This window comes from Girardinichthys multiradiatus, chromosome 14 (assembly GCF_021462225.1).
Source record: "Girardinichthys multiradiatus isolate DD_20200921_A chromosome 14, DD_fGirMul_XY1, whole genome shotgun sequence".
NCBI lineage: Eukaryota > Metazoa > Chordata > Actinopteri > Cyprinodontiformes > Goodeidae > Girardinichthys > Girardinichthys multiradiatus.
Window position 1 is genome coordinate 38,230,854 of NC_061807.1, and position 16,224 is coordinate 38,247,077.

Here is a 16,224-nt window from a genome sequence, read left to right on the forward strand (position 1 = left end):
CTGTGTGTGTGAGATCATTGTTATCTCTGTGTGAACCAGCCTCCTTTCTGTCTCACACACATACACCCTGTCTGAACTGTCTGTTGAATTGTGTATATAAATAAAGAGATAGGGTGTCAAAACTTTGTAGTTTCACTGCAAAGTGGGCTACCCTTGCTGCAAGTAACTCTGACTGTATCGTTCTTACCTCTGAGTTGACTAAATAATACCTAACACCTAACAATGATAATAAAAGAAAAACATATATGCGCATTTAGTGTCTATAAAGATCAAACCAGTAGTTTTATGGACAAAATGTGTAATTTCGGTTAAATGGAAGGACGTCCTCCTGTTGTGCTGATGTCTCGACTGCAGCGATCAGCTGATAAAATGGTGGGGCCATGCCCCTTTAGCCACAACCAGCTGAACGCCCCAAATCTTGACAAAGGGTCATAAACTCTGAGGCGGGAACTCAGTGGAAAATCTCCAGCAATAAAACTGGAACAAAGAGTGGTCGGGCAGTTGCCTTGAATGAAAAACTTTTAAAAGTCCAACTTCTAACTCCTGGCTGATTTGAGATCAACCAGACAAACAATAACCGCGCACAATTCAGCAGCGCTTACGCACCAAATCAAAACACAGCTCAGCATAACATAATTCAATCAGTATTGCATGCAACAAGTTAATACCTGAGATTAACTACTGGTGATCCTACAAAAAAATGGTAACTTCTCATCCGTCCAGGAGGGGAAAAGATGAACCGACTAAATTATAAAGGAGGAAAACTCATCTCCTATGTCAAAGTTGGTTCAAACTACATAAGTGGTGAATTAAAACAGTTGTAGTGACAAACTATAAATTGATTGTTAATTCTAAAAAGAGCTTAGAACACTTGGGAGCTTGGAATACTTAAAAAACTTATTTTGGTTCAAACTAATCCTTTGATGATTTCTTAGTTAAGAATTTTTTGTCTGTTATCGTCACGCCGGGGTGTCCTGACAAATGCTGGGATTGATTAGCCATGTCTGCTACGCCTGAAGGGGGAGCTCTTGGCAACAACGCTCTATTCCCGCTACAGCTGCCTGAATGGAAGTATTGTGTCAGAGTATCTTGCATTCATGTAATCTCCTTTCAGTTAATAACTGAATATCTATATGTGTTTAACCAGTCGTAAAATATTGTTCGTTGCATTTTTAAGTATTCTCACCTAGAGTTTGTTGGTTTTAATAAAGCAATTGATCCATTACGACTGTTATTTGAAATGTTGTTTTAAGCTAGTCAGCCTGTTCGGGTTGCCGTTGACATGTCACCAAGAGGCGGGTGTTTGTACGTTACTTTGTGTGTGTATCCATGTAGCTTATATAGCTTAGTGAGATATATCTTTAAGAACTGAAAATGAGACTGTTCGACTACAGTAGAGGTTAAAATTACTGTGTTGACTTGGTCCAGGGGAGCATTTGTTTTTAGTGGGAAGCAATTATATGAGTAAACAGGAGTATAGAAATGTGCAGAAGACATGAAAGTATTTGTTTTATTGGAACATATGTTCAATCATGTGCTATATTTTATTTGATTTAAAGGAAAATGGTAAACATAGTAACTCTGTAAATATTTTGAACTGTAAATAAAATTCCTGCTACAGATGCCTGAATGGGAGCATCGGATGGTAGTATCTTTCATGCATGTTATCTCCATTCAGGCTGCATCATTAACAAGATAAACTTGGGGCTTCCTCCAGCCTTGATTGACATAATTCCAATAGTTTTTAATATTTTAAATTCAGTATAGACATGGATGGATTAATGTCCATACATTTGTATATTTTTACCAGGGGTTTAAATAATTAGAGGGTGCTGTGTGATATTTTCTGAATTGGAGGAAAGATAAGGATAAATTGGACCAAGACATGTTCCTGTTAATTTATTCACTGTGGAGTTTAAATTCGACGGGTATTTCTACATATAAAACAGATTTGCTCATTCTGCACGCTGCAACTTTTTTGCAGCAAGCATACAATGTAAAGACTGATTATAACAGTATGATCAGGAAACTTTACATAAAAAACCCAGGTCCAATGCTAAACTAATTGCATTCATTCAAATTCAGTCCATTAAGATAGAATCCGATCTGCTCCTGCTATGACGCAATTCCAAACCATCTGCTTCAAGGAATCACATAATGCCCATTATTTAAATACTTGTCAAATAAAAATAAATCATGGGGAGGGAGGACTCTCTTTTAGCAGGAGGTTTCTTAATAAGTTTTGAAAGGTTAATTACCATTTTATTTAAATGTAGATACTATACAAATGTTTATTTCTTTTTTTCTTTTTTTAGATTCTTTTTATTTGAATTCCATTAGAAGCTTTGGTGTTTTATAATGTTGGAAAAACTGTTTTGCATATATACCTACATACGTATTGAGCATATGAACTCCAAAGGAAACAAAAAAAAAAAGCAAAAGACGTTGTGAAGATGCTGAAGTTATAAAAGAGTGTCATTATCCATGAGATTTGGAATGACATGGCTGATGTTATAGCCACTCAGAGAGGAAGAAGCTATTACTTAAAAACAACTTAAAACATAAAAAAAAAAAAAACACAACAGATTCAAGTTTGCAAATAGAAAAATATAATAAATATATATATAAAATATATATATATAAATGGAATTTCTATAAATAGAAATAAATATGCCTTTACTTTTGGAGACATGCTCTGCGGTCTGTTCAAATAATAATTGATTTGTTTGATCATATGGCAATTATTAGATTTGGGGGAGAAAGGGGGAAGCTTTCAAGCCTCAGAACACTGTCCTAGCTGTAAAGTAGGGGGTGGCAGCATCATGGTATGTGAGTATTTTGCTACAGGAAGGACTTCACCAGTTCTGTCAGGATAACTCAATTGAATACTAAGAAAATTAAATGTTCTGAAACTGAAAATTATCTGAAACTTTTCCTCATTCAGAAATTTAGCAAATTGAGATAATTTGGGTAATCCTAAATTACCTAAACAGAACGTTTGGTCTAATTCAATGTCAGACAGTGAGAAAAAAGTGTCTTTTGATAGCCATTGTAAATATCAGGTTTCAGCTATACATTTGGTGCAGCACACTGACAAATAAAAATGTAATTTAAACCAGTGATACATTACACCTTACTCAGTCTGAGTTGCAAATGTTCCATCTTCTGTGCCTATTTGCTTAATCGTGGGAACTTATTCATGAAGCAAATGCCACTAATGATATGCTGGCACAAATACCGCTATTAGGCGCAGTAGCTATCAACAACTCGCTCTTTGACAGGATCTATCTGGTTTGAGATTGTTTACTTCTCAGCTAGGTGTTTTCTGGCCACTCAGGTTTATTAGATTTCTTCTGTTTAGTTTTTGTAACTTTCTAGAATCTGGTGTTTCATGTGTTTAATTACATTTACCTTTAGATCTGTTTTCCCTTGGTTTTGTTATCTAGTCTAGCCTCTTTGCTTATCTTCTGTTCAGTTCCTCTTGTCCTGGTTATTTCACTTGCTAATCACGTTCAATTAGTCACTCCCTCTCCCTGCAGCCCTGGTTCACACCTGTGTCATATTGCTCCTGCTTAGCCTGTCTCCCAGTTCATTGGTTCTCGCTTCATTCCCTCAGTTTATAAGCTCTCTGGTTTTCATTGTTCCTTACTGGTTCCTTCCATTAATACTCCATTAACACCCTCTTACCTTGTCTTTGCCCTGGTCCACTCCTGAGTTGCTCTATGTTTTTTGGCTGGATTTTCATACACCTGCTTTCATCCAGTTTATGTTTTTTTTCACCTGCCTGAGTTCCTAATCTGGTCTTTCATAAGTTTTGTAATTTTATTTTTCATTAAACCTTTTTTCAACTCCACTCTTCTCTGCATTTGGGTCCTACCTCCAAGACTCATCATGGCACTCTTTTAATATTAGGTCACACTTTCCTAATTTCACAATTTAAACATAAACATTTGCCATAAACACAGCACGCACAAAAAACACAGAGAAAATTAGCAAAATGAGTTTTTAATCAAGGCATCGCTGAAAACTCCAAGAACACCATCTCAGTGTTAGGACACTAGTCACCCTAAGCACAACTATTGATTATGGGAAATTGTTCTTAAAATGTTCAACTGTGAAACCGCTTAATGTGAAGCACTGTGGGAATGTTCTATAGTGAAAAGGTTTGCATTATGGATATGGAATAGATAAAACAAAATTTTACATAATTTTAATACAGTTTATTTCTAGATAACAGATATTATTAACAACAAACTTAAGGAATCAAGGAGGATTTAGGTAAGGCTGTTAAAATGCCTCATTTAAATATAGGCAAACTGTTTTAGCGCAATCGGCTATTGCATGAGCTTTATAAATCGGTTACATGTGCAATCACTGGTTTGTTTTATTTGCCATTGGAGCTAAAGCCACACTTTTTTTAATTTAAATTAGGCCCAATAGATATTAGAAGATAAGGGCTACATGTATTTTAAGACATCATTCTTGTAATGGTAAAAAAAACATTGCTTTCATTTTTAGCTCTTCAACAATTACATAATCATTTATGCTTCAACTCTACCCATTGAAACATATTTAAGACAAAATAAGTCCAAACTACTGCTTCATAGAGGAGTAAACACACTCAGTTTCGAAGCTTTTCTTCTGTCTTCTTGATCGGGTGGGCTGAGTAACATTTACAGAAGCGTAATTTAGGCTGTCTTCCTGGTAACAGAAAACACCAGAAATTATTAAAAAGTTTTCTCCAGAACACATTTATCTGTTCAGGATATGTTGGAGAAACATACATTTGGTGTTTATTAAGCACATTGGATTGTATTTACCTCTGCATTTGCAGCTAAACAGATAGAAAGATTTTCTTGAAACACTGTGAAAGATAAAACATTTTTATTGAAAAATGTGAATAACTTGAACACAGTTTCCTCCATTACAAAAATAGTGGTTACCTGAAGTTTGGCGACGATCGCTCTTGCATTTCTTGTACAGTATGAAGGCCAGTAAAGCACTTAGAATGGTGGTGAAAATAAAAGCTGCACATAATATGTACACTAAGACCAGCTCACCTGCAGATCCAGAAATTCAAAACAAAACTTTCAGCTTTATTCTGTTTCTGAAAGGTAAATAGAAGCGATTAATCAGTGAAACAACTTACTTTCTAATTCCAATTTGGTCCCATTTCCAAACACTATTTGTCCATTTGAGGCAACAGCACAGTAATAAGTCCCAACATGAGACTTGTTTATGTTCTTCATTGGCAGGTTGTACACACAGGTGGCCTGTATGTTGAGATTTCTTCCACATTTATCTTTTCTCCCTCCACATGTGTAAATGGGTCCTGGATCATTTTCTGCAGAGTTTCTGAACCAGAAAACTCTGTGTTCTCCTCTGCAGATCCTAGTTTCTACTGTACAGTTCAGAGTCAAAGAGCCTCCTGGCTGGACAGCTTTAGATTCTGACTGGTGGACCAAAACCTTATATCCCGGAACTGAATCCTTAACAATAACTGTTACACCCTTCCCAAATGTGAGCAGGAATGAACGGCTACTTGCACAGAGGTAAGTTCCTGTGTCTGAACGCTGTAAATCAGAAATTTTTAACTGACTCTTATCTACTTCTGTTTCCAGAGTGAATCGCAGGTTGTCCTTAAACTCCTTGTGGAAAGTACCACTTTTCTCTAATCTATAACTCATAGAAATAAGCTGTGGCTTCTGTCCCAGGGCTTGCTTATACCAGTAATAACTTGCAGCATTACTATCATGAGAACATCGCAGAGTCACGTTTCCACCAACATCAGCTGGTATAAAGCTTGTCTTGTGATGCACAAATGCTTTCATATCATTCATCTCAGCTAAAATAAAGAAGAAAATAAAATGTATGTTAATTAGATAACTAGATATTCAGTGATAGCACTATTTCAGCCATTACTCACCCTTGTTCCATAAAGACAAACCCATGAGAAAGAAAAGAACATCTGAAGGTGTCATCCTGCTGAAATTATCACATTGAATGAAAAGCACTTTGAGGCTCTGCTCAGTGGCTACAAATGGAATATGATCTCATTATCACAGCCACCTACAGCATCAGTCTGATCTGAAAAAAACAAGTACCTGAAGTTCTTACAGGATCCGCAGAAGGTTAGCAGAAGGAGATAAGTTTAACTCTGCTTAGCTTTGGATGATAGTCGTTATTTTTTATTTTTTTGCAATTTTTCTAAACTTTCAAAACAAAACTACATTTGCCAGTTAAAACTGCGCATAGCTGTTTTCTAAACTTATAACCTTTAACAATAAACAGTTTCTAGTCAGAGAACCATCTTCATAGATATCAAGGGCACATTTTTTTTTAAAGCTTTCAATGATTTATTTGAATTGTGAATCAATTATTTAAATTTTTTTAAACTATGACTAAGTGCAAACATTTTAATTTCTTGTGTATTTTCTTTAGACTCCCACAAAGAGTGAAAACGTACACTGAAAGCCTCAAATAAACAAATACACCTCTACTAATATTTGGTTGAATATCTTTTTAGATGTTGTACATTGATTATATCCTGTTTGTAGCCATTACAAAGCTTCTGACATCATTTTTGCTGGATGTTTGACCATTCTTCCTGGTAATTTGGTGGAGTTCAGTTTACTTAGATTCCAGGCACAACCTTGACATTGCCTCTTAACGTTGAATAAGGTTAAAATTGAAGCTTTGGGGAGGCAATTCCATAAGGTTAAGCAACATTGTCCTCCAACATTAAATTATTTTCCACTTTCAAATGTTTTGCTGGTGAGTTCAGGTGAGGTTGAAAAATTTACCACTGACAATGCACCAGCCCCACTGCATGATGCCTACACCACCATGCCTGGAACTTGTAACGGTGTTCTTATGGTAGGCGGCCTCACCTTGACTACTCCAAATGTAATCATTGTCAATGAGGCTAAATAGCTTAAACCATGTCCTCTCTGACCATTTGGCAGCTACAAAGTCAGTACTCTAACTTGAAAGTATCAAGTTTGGAGCAGCTGTTTCCTTTCTGGTCTACACCAATGGCAATGAAAATCTAGTTTTTTGTGGAGGCTGAACTTGTTTTCCCCCTCTACTGGTCTATTGGTTGTTCATTGTCTAGATTTGGGGTATCAAACTCTGGCCCTTGTGGGCCAATGTCCTGCAACTTTTAGATGGACTGGAGTTTGACACTTGTGCACTAGAGGGTTATGCTTTAGACTTCTCCACCTACAATGGTTTTTGGATCCATAATGCTTTCTCATGTCTACATGGAATTATTCCCCAGTGCACCCCACCCATGTCTCACTCTTCAGAACAGTCAGGCAGATCTTCCAACTTCCAGAGTTTTTTCACTGGCTTCTGGTGCTTTGGGCTGCTATCCTAATCTATACTTAAAATAATATGTGCCACATTATCAGTTCTCTCATACTTGATATTGTAAGGATAAAATGTCAAATTCATCAATACTATTAAACCTTTGCTAGTAATTACTGATTTAATAACTCTCCGGTTTTTGTAAAACTGCTGCACGAGTAGTTGCTTTCTGAGGCATGACCATATGCCTTGTGAACAAGCAAACATTACATGAACAAGTTAATTGACTTAATGGGCCACATAATGTGGTTCATGGGTTCCTGGGAAGTTGTCTTAGGATGCATGTAAAAATACAATAATAAAAGACATTAGATTAACATCTGTTTGTCATACAAAGAGAGAATTATTAGTAATCTCTCCATAAAAAAACATAACAAAAATCATTCAAAACTAGCAAATGTTGATGCCACCTACAACATTCCCCTAGTAACCACATCATGAAGCTGAAGAATTGTAACACTAGTTACAAAATGAGCATGATTGGGCCTAGCAAGGTTCTTTTACAGTTATCACCCAAGCACAGCCTTCAAGATGAACTTGGAGAAGTGTTAATTCCCATTCAGTTGAGTCTGTTTTGCTCTAGATAAAATAGGTTAGGATTTTAAGTTTTAATTTCATTGCTTTAAGTACAACCAATTGATGGAACTAACGTTCTTGAAAGAGATGTTGAAATTATCCATTTTGGAAAATGTACATTTTTGAAGAAAAAATTATTTTACCCCTAATATAGTGTTAAATATATATGCATTTTAGGAAACCCTGGCAAGGGCGGGTGAAATTTACAACTAAAGCTAAATCATCTGTATTAAGTAAGACTCGTATTGTTATTTAAAAGGTGCAAAATAGAACCACAGTATGTAAAAACAAATATTTCTTTAAGGTATATATGTTCCATTAAATTAAATATAAAATGTGCCATGTAGCTCTTTACTACAGATGTTATGTGCATTAATAGCATTTTATGCAATATGTAAGGTAGACACAAAATAGAGAAAGCAAAATGTAACAAAATAGCAGACAAAAAAGTGCACTGAAATGCACAGAAATAAAAATCACCTCCTTCACCATTAAACAAAACTATTAAGGCAATGCACCAATGGTAAACAACACAAAACAACTGTAAACATTAACCAATAAAAGTGTGCAAACCTTTTTTTGTACCACTTTTTTTGAACAACGAGCTGTAATCATTCTCCTCCATTCTCCCATTGCATGCAGCCTGCGTCGGCGGCGCACACAGTCCCACACACGTGCCTACTGCCATGACGGGTGATGAAGACAAAAAGTGAGCAACGAGCATGCGCTCTGTATGCTCATACCACGCCCCTTTCGGTTTTCGTATATTTTCGCCTAAGTAATGTAACATAATTTAAAATTCAATTCAATTGAAAAAGTAGCATTATAAGCAAGCAAAGTAGTAAAAAACAAGGAATGGCTCTTACTAACTAAGACTCAAGTCTTATCAGAAAAGGTAAAGACCTGTTGAAAAGAATTGATTATTTCGTGAACGTCACATTAGAGCTTAGCTGACTTTTTAGGAACAGATGTCTCTTTCATTAAAGAGAAGACAGCACCTGATGATCACCTGGATTCTCTCTATAAATGTCTGTACAGCCTTTCTATCTGCAGCTTAGCTACCTTCCTACTACATTGCATTATTTTTCTTGAAGATTCTCCAGAACAAAAGCTGCTAGGCCTTCCCAGTTACGCCTGTGGTGTTTTATGCGAGGAGAGTGCTTCCATGTATTCTCCAGAAAATGTAAAGAATGCCCCTGTTGATTAGAATAGAGAGGCCAAGTTGTTCCTCTTAATGTTGATAATTAACTATTTTTTTATGCTCATCGACCACTCTATTAAGTACACTAATTTATTTTGAGCAGAATTATCAACTCGTACTCGTACTTGTCGTACTCGTCATTTTCCGCTTTATCCGGGATCGGGTTGCGGGGGCAGCAGACTCAGCAGAGACACCCAGACATCCTTCTCCCTAGACACCTCCTCCAGCTGCTCCGGGAGGAGCCCGAGGCGTTCCCAGGCCAGCCAAGAGACATAGTCCCTCCAGCGTGTCCTGGGCCGTCCCCTGGGTCTCCTCCCCGTGGGACGTGCCTGGAACACCTCCCAAGGAAGCCATCCAGGAGGCATCCGGTATAGATGCCTGAGCCACCTCAACTGGCTCCTCTTGATGTGGAGGAGCAGAGGCCCTGCTCCGAGCCCTTCCCGGATGGCTGAGCTCCTAACCCTATCTCTAAGGGAGTGCCCGGCCACCCTACAGAGGAAGCTCATTTCAGCCGCTTGTATCCGGGATCTCGTTCTTTTGGTCATGACCCAAAGTTTATGGCCATAGGTGAGGGTAGGAACATAGACCGACTGGTAAATCGAGAGCTTCTCATTTTGGCTCAGCTCTCTCTTCACCACAACGGACCGGCACAGCGCCCCCATTACTGCGGCAGCCGCACCAATCCGTTTGTCGATCTCCCGCTCCATTCTTCCCTCACTCGTGAACAAGACCCCGAGATACTTAAACTCCTCCACTTGAGGCAGGAACTCCCCTCCAACCTGAAGAGGACAAGCCATCTTTTTCTGGTCGAGAACCATGGCCTCACACTTGGAGGAGCTGATCTTCATTGCAGCCGCTTCACACTCGGCTGCGAACCGCCCCAGCGCATGCTGTAGGTCTTGGCTAGAGGGGGCCAGCAGGACCACGTCACCTGCAAAAGGAAGGGACGAAATCCACTGGTTCCCAAACCAGACCCCCTCCGGCCCTTGGCTGCACCTGGAAATCCTGTCCATAAAAGTTATGAACAGGACCGGTGACAAAGGGCAGCCCTGCTGGAGTCCAAAATGCACCGGGAACAGGTCTGTCTTAGTGCCGGGAATGTGGACCAAACTCCTGCTCCACTTGTACAGAGACCGGATGGCCCCTAATAAAGGGCCCTCGATTTCATACTCCTGGAGCAACCCCCACAGGGCTGTAGTTGGAACACACCCTCCGGTCACCCTTCTTATGAAGGGGGACCAGCACCCCTGTCTGCCAGTCCAGAGGCACTGTCCCTGACCGCCACACAATGTTGAAGAGGCGTGTCAACCATGACAGCCCCACAACATCCAGAGACTTGAGGTACTCAGGTTGCAGACTTCATCCACCCCCAAAGCCCTGCCACCGCACAGCTTTTTAACCACCTCAGTGACTTCAGCCTGGCTGATGAAAGAGTCTAACCCCAAGTCCCCACCCTCTGTTTCCACCAGGGATTGTGTGATGGCAGGATTGAGGAGATCCTCGAAGTAGTTCTTCCCCCGCCCGAAAATCTCCCCAGTCTAGGTCAGCAGCCTCCCACCCCCGCTGTAAACAATGTTGACGAAGCACTGCTTCCCCTTCCTGAGGCGCAGGACGGTTTGCCAGAATCACTCTGAGGCCAACCAGTAGTCCTTCTCCATGGCCTCGCCGAACTCCTCCCAGGCCCGGGTTTTTGCCTCTGCCACAGTCCGGGCCGCGGCACGCTTGGCCTCATGGTACCCGTCAGCCACCTCAGGAGTCCCACAAGCCAACCACAGCCGATAGGACTCCTTCTTCAGCTTGATAGCGTCCCTTACTGCCAGTGTCCATCACCGGGTTCAGGGATTGTTGCCGCGATAGGCACCGCAGAACTTACCTTACAGCTATGGGCAGAAGCATCGACAATAGATGTGGAGAACAGAATTATCCAATTAATCAATTAAATGGTATCATCTTGATGTATTTAGTCATCTAGATGTGGTGAGTAGGCCTTGTAAAAGTTGCAAAAACCTAGCATTAGAATCTGTAAAAAGAGGAATCAAGTGCAGCTACGTTTAATGGTTATTGGTGCCATACGGGTTGGCCTGAGTATTTCAAAAACTGCTGATCTTATTATTTTCTTGCACAACCATTTCTTGGGTTTACAGAAAATCTTCTGAAAAAGAGAAGAAAAATAATTCAGTGAGCAACAGGTAATGCCAGATGTAAGAGGAGAATTGGGAAACTGGTACAAGATGATAAAAAACTTTGGCCTTCTTGTTACCTTTAGATAAGGCCACACCCTATCTGAGTATTGTGCTGACCATGTTTTTTCCTTTATGACCATAGTGTACCCACGTTCTGATGGTTACTGCCAGCAGGATAATGTAGTATGGCAAATGCTTAAACCATCGCAAACTGGTTTCTTTAACATGACAAGAAATTTACTCCATAGTCGCCAGATCTCTACAGGAGATCACCTTTGGCATAAAAAGGAGATTTCTAGGATGGAGAAATGCAGGCCTTGAAGTTTTGCCACTGAAAAAATGTTAAAACCAAAAGTTGTTTAGGATTCTGTCAGCTGTCAGCTGAAACAGCAATTAATATTGCTGGTTCCAGGCAATATCTGATACAAAATAGGGACTCAAAGGGGTTAAAGATCTTGGATAAGATCCCTGAGGGCTACTGTGCACTTATTCAAAGTATGTTCCCTGACACTCTGCCAGGGCTAACTGTCAGTGTAGTTTTCAGTTGATGCTCCTAGAGAATGGTGGTGCTGGTATAGATGCATTTTTGCAGAGACACTGACTGTCTCCACACATACAATAATAATGTTCAGTTCCTCTATCAGCAAAGTTTCAGTCTTAACAGTTAGACTGTTATGTGCCCTGAAATATTCTCCAGGATATGTTTCTTTTTTTCTATGTCTTCTTATGTTAGTTTGTGCCCAGCCAGACTATGTTCTGTCTAAAGAAATTAAGGTGATGCTGAGCATTTTTAGGGTAAGACGACTTAACAGCAAACATTCTCCACCAATGTGATGAATCTGACTAAAAAGGATTACAGTGTCAAACGGAGGGTGCGAAAACAGGGAAGACTTGGCAGCGTCAAACACTAGCTGAAATGTCAGTAACTCCAATGGATACCAGTCTCTCACAGTTTGAACATGGACCAATTATTGATCACTTCGATTGTGGGTGATAAACACTTCTTAAAGTTCCTAAACTTGGTAAAGATGAAGAAAACTGAAGACACGGCCATTGACGTTCAGAAAACGTTCACCTCCAACAATATTGAAGAGCATGGCTGTTGAGAGTGCACATTGTCATAAGTACTTTGAACCGTGGTGGAGAGAATTTCAGTTTTGACCTAAACTCAGATGCTGCAAAAAAAGGCCTGCAAAGATTGTAGCTTTTGCAAAAACCTTTATTGTATATATAATGTATTCAGTCTGTTTTAACTTTTTGTTAACACAAATTGTATGTCTACTGTAGTCAATACAGCTACAAAAAGGCAAGGTCTGTTTTAGCTAGCAGATATCATCCATTCACAGCAGAAACAGGAAACCATGACAGAGTGAGTGAAAACACATCAGTGATTTATAAACACTGTAACAATACAGGAACTGGCAAACTATTTGTCTCTAACAATGCTATTAAATTCCTAATTGTGTTTGGATTGCATTTCATCATCTGTAGTTCCATATTGAAAATACTAACCAAACCCGAACCGGACAATTCTACACTGAGCAAAACTGTTCCCTAAAACTTAGTTTGAGATTTGTGAAACCTTTATTCTTTTCTGGGGAAATACAAAAATTAGAGCATTTGTAATGTTTGTTTTTAATTAGGACCACCTTTGAATTAGACAAGCATGAAAAACCACAGTATATAAGCAGTTCACACCTGGACTGTACAATATATAAAATATGGATCCTCAGTTTTTCCAAAAATATTGCTAAAATGGTGCTTCTCTTTCTCGTGAGTCTGATGTTGTGTGTTGGGGATTTATCATTACATCCCTAGGTAAATGCACAAGTTTTTTTGGAGAATACTAAAGCTGAATTAGATTGGCATACCTCTAAACACTTAATCCCAAGTGTTTCTGGTAATGTTTACATAAAGTACTCTAGAAACTTTGAAAGATTTTCAAGCTAGATTTGCAAGTTTCAAGCTATTTTAGTTTCTATTAAAATATTTGTTTTGTTTAACGTGAATTACTTGGATTTATAGTCAGAGCCACACTTTGTATCTACATAGCATGAAACAACTGCAGAGACATCCTGTCAGAGACCACAAACCGTACAGGGGTCCTAGATGCACAACCTGTGGAGACGTGGCAGTCTCATCTGTGCATTCAGCACATATTTACTTGTGCTACATTTATACTTAATGCCAGTGGTTGTGTTATTACTGCAAAATGGTTTGAGTCATCTCTGCGGGTTCCAAGGTTGCTAAGGGTGTTGCGTAGACTGTTTTTGAAACTCTTTAGCACTATGACACTGAGACTAAAGTGATAAGCGCTTTGTTATAATCCTTTTTTATCTACATTTGTAATTCATTAGGAACATTATATACATTTGTTAATCATTGTAGAGGGCATATCTGATAATCATCTAGATGAAACATCAGTATTTTTCAATTATTAATTTTTCATTCAAATTGAAAAGACCGGATCTAGAGTGGACACACACACACACACACATACACTGCTAGCTTCACTCTGTGTTCTTGATCTGCTGATGTTCTTCTCACAGCAGCATAATGGAAATGATCTGCATCCACAATACCCTACTTGTAAAACAGAGGAGTTTTCATGACAAATGACACAAAACTGTAAATCAATGTCAATTTCTTTTTAGCATTTGGCATAACCTTTGAAAACCTTCCCAACAGACAAGGACATCTTTTAAACACCAATTTTATTGAAGAAATGTAACATCTATAAGATTGTTGCATATTGCATGCTAGACATGTATTGGTATTATTCTTGTTTGTACTTTGTATTCTACGTGTACTCTAAACTCTGTTTCCATGAAACAATAAAAATACCTACTTTGGCAAGATCTCCCTGAAGGATCTGTTTGTGTGAGATAGAAAGTGCTAGGGGGTTCTTTAAAATACTTAACATAGCTGGTAGAATGGTTCTATAAACATAGATCTGTTGGACCAGAACGATTGGTGACAGAATAGAGGGCACTTTTAAGGCCCTGCCCCAGCCCCACATCAGGTTCCAGCAAACATTCACGCTTGCCAGACCAGACTGTGCTAAAAGGCTGACTGACATCTCTCTCCTCTCTCTCGCCATCTGTCTGTGGGCTAGATTTACTAAATGTTTGTGCCTCTTAAAACTAGATACCATGGGCAAAAACAGTGCAGGATGATTTACTATTATGTGAAACAAGATCAGAAGTGCAATATTACACCCGCTGTCAAGTTAACACATTTTTTTAATATTTAGTAGCCTACTGGGCTCAGTGCAAAGTGGTCAAATTCTGGTAGGAGTGGATGTCTGCAGTGGGATTCACATAAGCTGCAAATAATTTCGCTCATAGTTTGTCATAATTTTGTACTTTCCAAAGGCATCTGCAATTTGCAACAGCACTGTGCACAGATGACAGGTATGATTGCTCTTGCACTGCGGTGCATCATCGAGTTTGGCTCCATCTCCATTATAACTGCAAGAAGAGACAAAAACTACAACACAGAGAAGCAGAGAGTGAACACAACATGATCAGGAGGATGGGAGACATTATCCATCCCTACTGTTTTATTTATATATTTGTTTTTATATTATCTTTGTGTCCTTTATTTTGTTTATTTGTATTTTTTTAAATATTTTTCCTGCTATTCTGGGCACGCACAAATCTGCTCTCCATCAGAGCAGTGTGCATCCTCGGCGTCCTGAACAGAAGAGCGATCATGTCCAGGTGCTGACCGAGATGGAGACTTGAGGCTCCATCCTGGCCTGATCTTTCAGGTCTGGAGCAGATATGGCAGAGCAGCAGACGATTGCTACATGGAAGATGTGCAGTTCCGTTGATTCTGTGGTCCCTGAAAGAGGTGCGGTAGGAACAGTGACCCGATCCAGAGGCTGTGAGATGAGCAGAACTGGAGGAAAACTACAAAGGAGCATCTTTGGCCATGGATTGTGAGCGCTTGAAGCACACAAGGGTTCTTTATTAGACATGATCCAGCTGCTTATTTTTTTTCCTTCTGTTCTGCTCATGCTCTATTCTCCACAGCAGGGTTGTTATCTCAGCCTCTGCCCTGACAAGATTATTTATCTTCTCTGTTAAGGTGCACTGGGCACATGCTGAAGATCAAGTCTGAAGTTGTTCTATAAGCAGATGTTTCATGGTCCAGGCAGACCCAGTGAGAAAGGATGTGACAAAGCCTACATCCACAGAAGATCTGTGGTTAGTTCTCCAAGATGTTTGGAGCAACCTACCAGCCGAGTTCCTTCAAAGACTGTGTGCAAGTGTACCTAGAAGAATTGATGGTGTTTTTAAGGCAAAGGGTGGTCACACCAAATATTGATTTGATTTAGATTTCTCTTTTGTTAATTCACTGCATTTTGTTGATCGATGAAAATAAAAGATTAACACTTCCATTTTTGAAAGCACTCTTTGTTTACGGCATTTTTTCATACCTGCCTAAAGCTTCACTGGCGGTCATTCAATGCTAAGTGTTAACCTAAGTAGTACCTGTAGCCTCCTGTGTCATTCAAAGTAATCTCACAGTGACTTTCACTCTACTACTCCAGTTTACAATAAACTCTGTAAACCTTTTCACTGCCTCCTGAGAGTCCTCTTGTATGTGGGTCAAAAAACTACCACGAGCCATTACATATAGTTGGTTTAGCAGCATTTAGATCCTTTAATAAAGGAAACGGTGACAAAAAGACACACAACATATAAATAGTTTGTAATAATTGTGAGAATAACAGCACTTTCTGTTAGCTAACAAGTTGAAGTTACCATCTTCTTTGTAGCTTCCAGTTCTTACGGGCCATTTAACAATTTATGATTGGTCTCGAATGCATTTGATCTTAAATTCAACACAGAGCTGTTGTTAATAGTTAAATAAAGACAAGACAAGCAA

The 16,224-nt window shown here is 39.2% G+C and overlaps 1 protein-coding gene across 1 annotated transcript; it reads right to left on the reverse strand.

The window, feature by feature from the left end:
• Nucleotides 1-4,621: 4,621 nt before the first annotated feature.
• On the reverse strand, nt 4,622-11,041 carry LOC124880352. The gene is made up of 4 exons (XM_047385396.1): nt 11,019-11,041; nt 5,150-5,886; nt 4,944-5,060; nt 4,622-4,701 (listed from the first exon to the last, which is right to left on the reverse strand). Exons 1-4 carry the CDS (start codon nt 11,039-11,041, stop codon nt 4,622-4,624), a joined length of 957 nt encoding a protein of 318 aa, XP_047241352.1.
• Between the last annotated feature and the right edge of the window lie 5,183 nt (nt 11,042-16,224).

What these genes read in the sequence shown, in the direction of transcription:
- LOC124880352 (XM_047385396.1), bottom strand. Translation starts at nt 11,041, where the DNA reads ATGCTTCTGCCCATAGCTGTAAG. An exon ending in CTTCTGCCCATAGCTGTAAG is followed by an intron (nt 5,887 to 11,018) that starts GTAAGTTCTGCG and finishes CTGAATATCTAG; the next exon opens with TTATCTAATTAACATACATT. An exon ending in GACCAAATTGGAATTAGAAA is followed by an intron (nt 5,061 to 5,149) that starts GTAAGTTGTTTC and finishes CTGGATCTGCAG; the next exon opens with GTGAGCTGGTCTTAGTGTAC.